Here is a 12975-nt window from a genome sequence, read left to right as displayed (position 1 = left end):
CACAAATTCAAAGAAAAACAGATGTTAAAGACACATTAATTTGAGGTTAGACTTAGTGCAGGATCAGAATTTAAGTTGGACAGTGTATATTAACTTTATTCACCTAATATATGTGAATAATTAGATGCAGATTGTTAGCATTCTCACTGCAGTACCATATCAAAAAGTTTTGAATTATATCTGAAAGTTTTAATTACCTACACAAGCAGCTACACATTAAACAAGTCAGAAGTACAGTAGTATCTGTAAAAATCCTGTGCAGTAACATCAGATAACTATGTGCTCAGAAGAATCTCCAAAACCCTCGAACTGCACAGCTCTTCATAAACTGCAACGTTATAACCGGACACTGCGATAAATTTTTGCCAGTTGAATAACATTAAGAATGTTTATTGCCAGTGAGCTCTAATAGCATTACTGCTTTTTAGTAACATGGTAAAACAGAGTAAGACACTGTTGCACATCAGTGTAACCACGGGTAGGAAAACAAAGACAAATGAGAAAAAAGGAAAAGAGGCAGGAAGGGACTGTAGCAGCAACAGAAGGATAAAGAGTCTCAAAGGAACAAAACGGTGGACTTCCAGAACTTTTTATCATTTTGCTGAAGTCTGCAGTTCCCATTTCTACACCAAACATATATACCTTTTAAAAAATTACTATTTCACTATGCACAGCACAATGAAACTGCACACAACTAAGTCTTTGGGTGCTAGAAGATGATGTGAATACTTACCCATGCCAGTTCCAGCTGGTGCAATCTCTCTGGAGAAGATTTCTACAGCTTCTTTTCGCTTATGGTGTACAGCAAGCCAAATAACAGCTTCCCGAGGACCCTGCTTCAAAAAAAGTAGAAGTTAGACTAGCTTAGACGCAGAGCATCAGTTAAATTTACCAAATTGAAAAAAATAAGTGTGACACAGCATTCAAGTTAAATATAATGGACATGTTTAGTGTGTGCTGCTACAAACCACAATTTTCCTTCAGTGACTTTTCATCCAGCATCACTATAATTTTCTGTTAACGTTTCATTATCTTCTTTATTTTGCTACCATGAAATCAACTATTGGATAATTCAGACTGCTAGGACACCGTGCTGCTTCTCCAGTGTTCCCAAAGAATAAAGTACTATAACTAACAGTATTTTATAAGAAACTAAATACTTGGCTTCACTCTCTGTAGAGCTGGCAAACAAACTTTCCTCTTAAAATTAAGTGCACTGAGAATACTTTGGGGTCAAGTTAGAGAGCCAGGTTTACTTCTCTTAGCATTGTAAGCAGATCTACTCATAGAAAAGAATTCCAACTCCCTAATTAAATGTGAGAATGGAATTTGTAAAAGCCACCATGTTTCCAGAGAAGAGAGCAGACACTCCTCTACAGGTAAACCCAACCAGTGCTCTGCTCCCTACTCTATAATCAGCTCACACACCCACCCCTTGCAGGTAAGCACTCTCTTGCTTAAGATTTTACTTCTCTAAAAATCTCTTTTCTGCCACTGAGAGATCTACCACTGGAATCAAGACACTTGCAAAAGCCTTAGAGTGACTATCAGGTTTCACTGATGGCAAAGGCTGTATTTATTCAAGAATTTGCACCCACCGGTGAGAACCAGCTGTGGTCTACCTTTGAATCTCTAAACATGTGAAACCTGCTCAAAAATATAAGTCTGTCCCCAACTGTCTCTTACTTGTCCCAAAGCACAAGCACAACCATTTCCATCATACATGTGAAATGGGACTGCACAAGGTATCAAAATCCACTGGTCAGGAGTTTTTCCACACAGTACTACTTCAAGTATGGAATTTTGCAGCAAGGTATTTCTTTGGTCTGGTAGCCACCTCTCTGGAAGTCAGGTTTTTTTTGTTTAAGCACAAAGAAAGCTCCTAAAGGTTCTTTGGTGACCATACATGAAATTCTTGGCTTTCTTAAATCAATGTAAAAGTCAAAAAAGGCAGAGTTTGACTACAAGATACTAGGGGATTTCTTCCTGTGTTTATGTCCTTTTTTATGTCAACAGGAAAGGATATATTTCATGAAAGCATGAAAAACATACCAGAGTTTGGGTTTGGTTTATTTTTTGTTATTTTACAGAGCTCAGAGGACTTCACCACCCTCTGAAAATGCTCTGACTAAACAATTCTTGTAGATTTGATAGTTGTTCTACTAAAAATGTAGTAAAAAAGTGAAAAAGTAAAGGAAAATTGAACATATAGCTACTTAGGATACTGAAGAGGACATTCTCCTGGAAAAAAAGAAATAACTGGATTTTTGAAGATCCAAGCTCTTCTGAATCTATGCCAGACATTTGCTATACCAGGAAATAAATATACATGACTAAATAACCCATTTTTTGTTTACGCCAACTTTTTTCCTTACATATAGTAATTCTGGAAGCATTTAATAGCTTCCCAATTGTGTATAACATCAGAAGAGTATTTTAAAATAACATTTTTCCTCCTAGTGTAACACTTTTAACAGATTTTAGCAAACAGCCTATTTCTTTACAAATCCAGAAGCCAGCGACATTTCTGAAAGCATCAGAGATTAAATATTCAGCAGACAGGAAGGACACAGATGCTGCTAGAATTCAACAGCCCCAACTTCAAAATGCAGGGGTTGAGGCACGGAGCAGAGGGGATACTTTTTTTGGTCAGATGAAAAGAATGGAGCTTTTTTAAAGGACTCCTTTAAGGAGTCCTCCATCCTCCGGGCTAAGGAACAGCATCATCCTACACAGTACCAAATTTTTCATGACTTAACACTGAAAATACAGAAGAACCATTCTTCATGCGAATAGCGTCTTTCCTCTAATAGACAGGAACAGGACAGAAAAGATAAAACACCTTGGAGTTGTTATTACATGCAGGCAGTTGTTAGATGAACCAAATTAAAGTTGTGATCAGACAAAACGACATCTCATCCTTCTTGCTGTTTCTTCACTACCCAAAGTTGAATGGGTATCCTTGATTTCAAGAACTAGAAGTCATGTCAAAAACAATTCTAGAATTACTTGAAGCAGTTGTCAATTTACACAGCTGGCAGTGAAAAATGCTAGTTATTATGCCTAACAATATAAATTTACTCATTAGAGTTCTAGTAAATTTAACAGTATTATAACAAAACAAATTGTCTTCCCCCCATCAAATTTTAAGACTTGGATAAACATTTTAAACTTGAAAAAGTGTTTTTTCCACTTCAAAGTAACCTGAGAAACTACATGCTGGATCTGAACTTCCAAATTGCCCGTCTTTTAACACATCTCCTAACTCTAGTGCTACTTACTTTAATTGCCCCCATTTCTGTAAAGCTGTGTTCTTTAAAAACATTACATAAACCAGCAAATTGAATATTAGCTTTTGAAATACTCATGTCTTGTATATTAGGTGTATACAGTACATTTTTCCCAAAAGCAATACTGTTGAACATATCAACATTCAAAAATCTCAAGTAAATTCCAGGAATTTAAGTAACTTCAGCAATGTAGGAACATGGATGTATTCCTAGCGGCAGCTGCTGAAATGGTGTTTATCATAAATGTTGTAATACGCTGCACCAAGCATTCTGGTTAACTTTAAGACTATCCCAAAGAGACCGTTATGTTAACAGACTACTAAATCCTCTATTCCAACTCAAATACATGACAAAACTCCAACACGAACAAGCTCACTTACGCCAACCTATACCAAGGGAGAAACTTCCTGACTTTATAGCTGCTGATACCCAATAATGAAGGGCCTTCTTGTTTTACTATGTTTAAACCCAAGTCCTAAATATTCATTAAGTTGAGAGATGACTTTTCTCTACTTCCTATTCTAGTGGCATATACACAGAGGTACTTTGAGGTACCGTAATGGTACGTATAATTGCTTTCATCCTTTTTAAGTACTCCTATGTAGACACATTCACAGGGAGACACACGGTTCATTTTTCAGCCTCCGAGCTCCCAGCCTGGAAAATACCTGCCACAATACTAACATGTAGGAAATCTTGCAAACTTGATTCACATTTTTATTTATTCACCTCGATACTCACATAGGCAAACCCTAAAATAAAAATTAAGCAGAGCCAAGGCAGGACAGGTTATATTATTCCAGCAGATCACGTATCACCGAACGGATAGAAATTTCCTTCTATGAATACAGAAACAGATGTCCTGATCAAGATAATATAAATAAGAACCCATCAGTTTTCCAATTTAAAAAGTTGCATTAGATTGTTGTAAAAAATTGTTGCTACACAGAAAATATGCAGTCATGCCACAAACTCAACAAATGCATTTTTAATAGTGTTCCCAAAGGCACCAAGAGATTCATTAAATTACTACAAGTAATAATAAATAGGAAATGCTCTTGCAGAAAACAGAGTTATGCATTACATCTGCTTCCTGGTTCTAAACTGTACCATTTCTTCAATGTTCCATTTAAGTTCTAGGTTTACTTCCTTGCCCGCAGATGCAAGATACAAGGGTCTATGAAAATAATAAGCTGAATCCTGTTCTGAGTGGGTGAATCCAGTATTAAACCTGGATATATTGACTATTTAAGTCATTTATCGTACAGTGTCATGACTAAAACAAAAAACAGCAAAACAAAGTTATACTTCATCAAGTCTTAACAATGTGTTGTAAATTGGTTAACAAAGGGTTAGTAGAAAATCAACAGACACAGCACATGCAGTTTTTAATATAGGAAATTCTAATGTCTGATATAGTATTAATAGATACCTTTCACATGAAACACATCCAGTATTTCTAAATCATGAACTCATTGATGCTGTGACACTATCATAACCCCTTCTTACTCCCCAACAGCAAACTACGTATCAGGAGATATTAAAAATTAAATAGTAGTGTTACTCAGTGCTGATTCAGGTCCCTTTCTTGCTAATGCTGGGCTGCTGCTGACAAAGCAAGCTACCAGAGAGGCAAGCAAGAATCACAAACAGGCAGGGAAGACTGAGAAAGGAAAGGAGGCAAGAATTTCTTGATTTCTCAAGGATACTTTGTGTTGTCAGGAATAGTCACACAGCAGCTCAAACTACAGTATACGGGCCTACATAAGCCTGGGATATACAGTGATGTCACAGTTGCAAAGGCAAACCTTTGCACCCAGTTTGACAGACCTGTAGTCCAGCCACACAAGGCATCTACACTGAACTCCAAATACTGTTCAACTTTTGCTGTCTTGGTATTCATACATGTATTTACTTCTCCTCTTTAAATTTAGATGGTAGAATCTTCAAAGCAGTGTGTTAATGTATGTTAATATACTGCCTAACGTAACATGGCTCTGGTTTTCAGCACTGTTATTTGCAACCCAAATAACTGCATCTAAATTTGGATTGAAAGACCTGCTAGGAAAGAGTATTTAAGAGACTACATTATTCCTACCTGAAGCCCCAATGGGCAGATGTTTTCCTTAGGATACTATGATTTTGTATTTTAAATGGAAAAGCAAACCCCACTACTCCACACCCCTTTTTCTCAAGCTACTGAGGCTTCTTTCCAGATGAAAACTTCTCTAATTAGTTTTTTCTGAACTTTTGGAGGAACCAGGGGAAGGAGGAAGGCAATAGAGAAATTTCCTGTATTTCGGCCTCAGCTCTCACATCCTATTTCAGGCACGTATGGGAAGCACATACAATGGAGACAAGACTGTTTAATTTTAAAATAAGACCTGGGAGTTGAGGCTAGAAATACAGAAAATACTACAAATATTCAATTTCATTTGGAAAATTCATTTAATGTACTGTAAGCAAGGCAAACGGAACAATAAGGAGAAATTGCTCTTTTTCAAATCATTATTCACTCTATGCAACGAGACAGAAAACATTCTATGTTACAATTTAATTAAAGAACGTATTATGATGTGTAATCATAAGGAGCTGGTACGAACAGAACACAGACAAGTGCAACACATGGAACACATGATCCTATGTTTCAAAATTTCCATTATACAATCTCAGTAACATACTGAACATTGCAGGGTTTATGGTCCTAAAAGGAAAAAGACCACATTATAAAGCTGGTTCATCAGGAAGCAATTCTTCCTGCTGTGCAGAATAAAATTGATGCTCAAGCACTAAAATGAACAGCTGCAGATAAAACTTGCCCAATTTCTAAGAACACAATTTCTACAGTAAGAAGTTCTCTGTCTTTCTCCACACCGCGTTCTTATTTCTGATATGCACAAGCTGTTAGCTATTTAAGTGTTTGTGCTCCTAGGATCAAACTCAGAGCTGAGTTTTGCCACGTGTACCTTAAGAGTTTTTCAAGACTGCCACTGACAAAGAAGAATTGGATGCTACTGTTTTGGAACAAACTAAACGGTCTAAATATTTAAAGTGCATGTAAGCGAGGACAAGATTTACAGTCTTTTTCCTTTAAAAGGGACTTTCATATTCTAGATTAGGACATCAGACCACGGATATCACAGCTGCAGTGGCTGTGGCCATCATTCATATTCTTACCTATGAATTTATTAAGTCACAAAATATGATGCAGAATTCTATAGTTGAAGATTGTTTCACAAATAGTACTCACAGACAGCTTTAAAGTTGCACAGGCAACAATAATTCTGCTATTTCCTGACTCTGCAATCTTTATAATGCGGTCTTTTAGGTTTACATCTAATGCAATTTAAGTCTACATCATTAAGAATTTTTGTAAGAGATTTCTCTAGATGAACAACATTAGAACAGACTACAACAAAGTTTTTGTAAGATTTAGTATCAATGCTTCTGGAAGACCCAACACTGCAAAGACCTTGTCAGTGTTAATTATGTACACTAAGTAGGGACACTGAATTCTTTGCAAGATGATGGGGTGAAATTCCCAAGATGATAGTGACTTCCTGGAAAGTTGTGGAAAAAGATAACAATATGGTGAGATTAAAAGAGGTCAGTAAAAGTTTAAGAACACTCCACTGAATACTTACACCATCTATACTCCTTCTAGCATGAGGTCCATATGTATCTTCGGACCCTAAAACCTGTATGTTAACTGCACTGTAATCTTCATACCCAAGCTGACTGAAAATAAGACGAGTCCTGCAACAAATGATTTTTTTTTAATTAGTAAACTGCCTCAAAATGATTATTTGAAGTAGCCCTGTGTGGTCCACAGGAGTTAGCTCTGTCATGTAAACTGGACTATGAATACTTTACACTAAACAAATATATCTGAATACTACAAATCAAGCAATTACTGACAAGGAAGTTATGCCTCTGAATTTATCCCTAGGTTTCAAATTGAGCCTTTTGTTTATTCAAATTGTTTGAAAGATGACAGGCAAAGACAAATAAATGGATTTCAGCTCTTACTTGCATCTTTAAAACAAAGACAGCTTGAAATGTAATTAAAGTATATGCAACCTTCCTGGTTTTCATACTGGTAATTCAGGACTTAACTCTGTTTCTGCTATAAGGCACTATGAACTACCAATAAATACATGAAACTACCTGATTACATCACAGGCACCAATGAAGAAAAATCTAACTGAAGGAACTTTTATTCAAATCTTAAAGGTATTTATTTGGGATTAATGAACATACGACTCAAATGCCAGAAAGTAGAGAACGTTTCTTCATTACTCGTGCCTTTCCAGTCTGGCACTGAAATCCCTCAAACTCCTCCTGTAAGGATATTTCCACCAAAAACACATTGTGTCAAGAGTGCCATGTTTGTTCAATCATTTTTTTATAATGGGGATGAGCATTGCCTTCTTTTTATACACCATAAAAACACACACTGCTTTAAGAGAACCAGGAATTAATACTGGTTTTTGACAAATATTAAATTTGGACTAAACAGACTGTTTCCAACAACTCTTAGAAAACAGCCCAACTCTCAAGCACTAAAACTGAAAATGAATGCTACTGCTTTAAGAAATAATCATACGAAGTCCAAAACCCCCAAAAATAACAGTAAAAGAAGTTAGAAAAAATTTTTAAAATATTCCAACCATTAAAAATAGTCCAACTTATTAACACGTTGCAGATTGGAAAAATAAGTTAAATTCTGAAGCACTTAAACTAGTTTTCCAATAATCTTGGTCTGGCACCCTTCTAGCTGTATAAAAGATTTTATCAGTTGAAATATTGGAATTATGTTAGGATGAGAAAAATATTTTGCATCAGTGGAATATTTTGCAGGTAATATATAATAATTGTTGTAAATATTAGCATGGTACTAGAAAAATGAAGCAGTGTATAAGACTTAAATACAAAACGAAATTTTATAATTGTTGTAAAAAGATGAAGGTGGTCCATGTACCAACAGATGTGGCCACCTATTTTGACAACCACAAAAGACAGACACTTGATTTAAGGCACCTAAATTTGAAAACCATGTCTGTAATAAGCTATTTTAAGTTACTTATCTACGAACATTACAGTTAGATACACTAGAAATACAAAATACAGTCTGTGGGTCATTTTTAGCCTTTTCATGTGTCTTGGTAATGTAACAGAGAATCACCAAAACATAAAAGGACACCAAAGACTACTCCAAAGAGATTTCCTCACACACATACAGACAAATCTCTCCTGCTTTCAAAAATGAACGAACAAATAAAGGAGAAGCATGCAAGAAAGAAGTGAAAGAAATAATATTATAAGCTGCCAAAGCTGCTTAATGTCTTAGGCTGCCAACTAATTTGACCTGTACAATTGAAGCACCTTAACTTGTGCACTTTGTTCTGTACTTGTTGCCGTTAGACTACTGGGCAGAATTTAATCTAGAAAGGACTGGAAGCTGGCTACCTGAAAGACAGGTAGAAAGACTGAAGTCAGAGCTTCCTAAAGAGGTGTAGTTGCTAGCTGAACATTCTCTGACAGCGATCAGAATAGCTTAACTCTTATTCTATATCTAGGCTGACGTACACAAATCTTCCCAATGCGTTGAACGAGCCACTCCACACATTAAGCTGCTCAAGGCTGTTTGAGATGGAGAATATATTGATGGGCAGTACTGTATATTGTGATTTTTAATGCACAGAACAAGCCACAGCAGCTCCAGGCATGCCTCATGGGCTAGAGGCCACTTAACAAGCCACTTAACCAGCCTTTGGCTATCTCCCATCAGCCCTCTTCTGAGGATTACTCAGGACAGTATACTAACCAGGCTGAATTAATTTTCTAGTGGTCACAGAGGCAGCAGCACCACAGCTTGTGGTTCCGATTAAATGACAGAATCTGATTCTGACAATCAGCTTGTGTTTCAATCAGACAAAAGATTCACGTAGTCCAGTCTGAAATAATGTCCAAGAGCAAACATGAAAGGGAAAATATACCATTCTACTCTTTTTTTCCAAAATAATCACCTAGCTTCCAAAAAGAGTGATTTTCAGAGACTTCTGAGTCAGTCTTTTTATTTAACAGCTCCTGAAGGGTTTTTTTTCTCCATTGATTTTCTCTGTAGCTCTTGGACACGTACACTTTTAGCATTCGCACCACTGAAGAAAGTGATTCCATAGCTTAATTACACATCCCGTATCAGCCCGATCTCATCTGCTATGTCTCTTGAGGGAAGTCTCACAGCTCCTCCTTCGTCACAGTGCTCTACATGGGCACATGAGCAATAAGTCACTCTAAGTTCACAGTGAACCTTGCATTTCTGTCTGACAGGTGTCTCTCCTAGTGTACTTGCTGCATGGGTCTGTAATAGCACAGAGGGGAAGTTACAGCTAAAACATGGCACAACGAGATGGATCTCATAATTAGGAAGTTGGAGGCAATCGAAGTAAATGCTCAGAGACTTCCATAAGGATATGGAATCGTATTTAAGACGAATCCCTGCTCACCCAAATATACTGGCATGACAATATGACTAAAAGTTTATCAGGCTGTCTTACAATTGTAAGATTGTCCTAGCAAACAAAATCATTAGCAACATTTTACAAGGTACTAAGATAATTCTGTTTAAAACACAAACTTGGTAAACTGCCTACATTTTATAGCACTAAGATTTTTGATAAAAAGAAGTTTTGTGAGAAGTAGTTTCACTTTGGCACTTAATAAATTCTAGTCTGAATCACAGCTTTTCACTCATTTGGGTTTCTCTGTGCTATACAGCCATATATTTTCAACAATGTTTGAGACCTTTCTCACTCAGTCAAATGTAGCCGTAAGTGTAGGTATATGTTGAAGACAGTTTCCTAAACAGGCAACTTAAGTCTTGAAATGTCCTCTCAGCTGGAATATTACAGTCTTCTGGGTTCTTACAAGGTTAATATGGTTGCTATCAAATGCCACAGTTCTATTTTCATAGCCTCTGAAAACAGCCAAAACACCTTGCAAGGCTCAAATACCAACCTTTGCAGAATACTTTCCGCAGTGCGTTTTCCTTTTTGTATTGCCTTTGGACCTCCCACTGGACAGACAGCAGTAGCTCTGAAGCCATCAAGGTAAGTGGCATTTACCTAACAATATAGGGATTATGAAATTACATGGGATTCAGTATGATATGCTATAAATGCCCTCTCACAATCATTACCCATATGTTAAGCAGAAGTGGAATAGCAAGAAACCACCATCATCATCATCACCACAAAAATTTACTCCATTATTCAAAATTCAAAATTCTATTGAAGATTCAAATCTGCAAAACTCTGAATCACTTCTCGTTGTTATCCTTAAATTCTCCCGTACTTATCTATTTTGGTACATAGGACACATTGTGATGTTGAAAAGCTGCATGATCTATCACAGTGAAATGGATCAGACATGAGTTTCCAAGAAGTATTGAAGTAAATGTGAAAAAATACCACATATACACGCATGCACACCCAAAAGAACATGCTATACATTGCAAACATTAACTAATAAGCGTTTTACTACACTTCCAGTGCCACAGCTGCTTAACAGAGCTCTAATATAGTGAAGGTAATGACCATAAAGTGTGGCCATAAACAGTAGAAAAGCTTTTAATAGATACATCTAAACTAAGCATGGTAAGCATTTTCAACATTTGTTACCCAACAGAAAAACTAAAACAGAAACTGAAGAACCTGGTAAGACATTCAGCATAACTCTGCAACCAGAAATGTTTTTCCTACAGTAAATTTTGAAACCAGGCTACTTCTAAATGTCCCAAAAAACAGTGTTTCAGCTATTTCTTTTGAGAAGCTATTTCAAAGGTAATGTATTTCTCATTATTTTCCCTGAAATTTACCTTATATCTCACTTTCCCTTATCATTGTTTTACTAACTACACTCCACCCTTAATGCAGCAATTATTTTCCTATACACTTACTGTAAAGTTACTGAAAGATATAACACACTCTTAAAATATTTCTACCTTGTTATAATGCCCATTCTGCCACTTCTTAGCCAAGCTAAACATGCTAAATTAGTTTCCTAAAAATTACTTCAATAGGTGTGCAAAGCATCTGTCCATTTATCACTGACAGCCAATTAAACAGTTTCAAAAAATCAAAGCATTTCACAGGAAGTCAAACTTACATATTTTAGAATATAATTACACTTTTTCATACAGAAAACATAAAATATATTAAAAAATATTCCTAAACATATACATTTCAAGTTTCCTACTTAGGACATAATAATAAATAAGAAATAAATTTTAAATGTTTTTATTTTACTGCTATGTAAAAAACACTTATTCTGTTTTGTTTATTCCATTTCATCGTTCATCAACTGAAAATCTCAAGTCTCAATTATTTCCTTTAGATATACAGATGTATGGAAATGTAAAGTCAAGAACAAAAACTGAAGAGAACAAGGCTGTTGAACAGAACAGTTTCTGAAAGCTGCTGAGAAGGAAAACATGTTGTGCTTCAAATCACACACTCGGACCGGAGAAGAAAAAGTATTTTCTGCTTCGTACACTCACTGCCTTCTGTATTTACCTGTATCAAATTCCACCATTTACTACAGGAATAGTAAGAGCATTAGCATAGCTATCATTTGATTGATGGAATTTGATGTTTTGTACACAAATATACTCTTCATTCTACGTCATTTTTTGGACTTACTGATAAATTGACTTCTCCATCACTTATACAATGACACTGTAAGCCTGATTTTTAAAACTAAACATCTTTTAGAAATATGCTTAATAATGCATGTTTTAAGACTTTCTGTTGTTATCTCAAACACAACAAAAATGTATTTTCAGATTAAAAAGACATAGCTATTCCCAGATGGAGACAATGTAGACACAGACCACCCAGAGAAAGGAAATTTGTTTTCCAGCATTATGTAACTGGAACTATTGAACTAGTAATTCAGATGTTGAAGAAATGCAAAAAGCTGACAATATTGTACTGAAAGTGCAGTACTTAACAGGCTCTTTATAAAAAAAAAAAAATTTTACAAAATCAATGCTTCATTGTATCAGGTGGAAGTTTAGAAAATTCATGTTCAGATTACACTCCCACAATACTTTTTTTAAAAACCCTTCTTCATAAAGCTGATACAAACAGCATTACTAGAAAGCTGATAGAAGTGAAAAACTTACTAAGTACATGAGAAAAGTAACCTGTGGTGTACTATTAGATTCTAAAAATGCTCTGTCACTATGCTTCAATTACGGAGCCTTTAGAGAGCTCTTCTATTCCGACTTTCCAACTCACCAAAACCAAACCTGCTTTGGTGATATTACTACTACTTACTTTTGAAATACTGTGTCTTTCAAAAACTTAAACGCTATCTTATAAAAAACTGTTTTAAAAGCATCAGAAATATTTTAAAAACGCAATAAAAAGTTTCAAAGATAAATAATATAATGTATGTCTGAGCATAATTTTATCAGAAATATTAGCACAATTCCCTGCTTAGGTTAACTCACTTTTGATATGGCTGTGCTAAGCAGTTAATTTCTGATCTCGACCTTGCTTCTGTAAAAGTCAGTTTTGCCACTAATTTAAACAAGAAAAGGATCCAGCCCTACTGGTACTTCACCAGAACTGTATTACCTTAGTATCCATTCAGGGAATGGAGACCACTAGAAGTCTAC

The 12975-nt window shown here is 35.8% G+C and overlaps 1 protein-coding gene across 1 annotated transcript in view; it reads right to left on the bottom strand.

Annotated features, from left to right (window-relative positions):
• The window catches only part of LOC104616303, a gene marked incomplete at its 5' end in the record, with an annotated part of 59288 nt that overhangs the window by 28782 nt on the left and 17531 nt on the right, over positions 1-12975 (bottom strand). Inside the window, one exon of the mRNA XM_010290675.1 lies at positions 734-833. Coding sequence (XP_010288977.1) covers positions 734-833 — 100 coding nt within the window. The remainder of the gene's footprint in view (positions 1-733; positions 834-12975) is intronic.

Source organism: Phaethon lepturus, unplaced genomic scaffold (assembly GCF_000687285.1).
Source record: "Phaethon lepturus isolate BGI_N335 unplaced genomic scaffold, ASM68728v1 scaffold1987, whole genome shotgun sequence".
Taxonomy (NCBI): Eukaryota; Metazoa; Chordata; class Aves; order Phaethontiformes; family Phaethontidae; genus Phaethon; species Phaethon lepturus.
The sequence above is the reverse complement of the archived record's forward strand: the minus strand, read 5'-3'. Positions and strand labels throughout refer to the sequence as shown.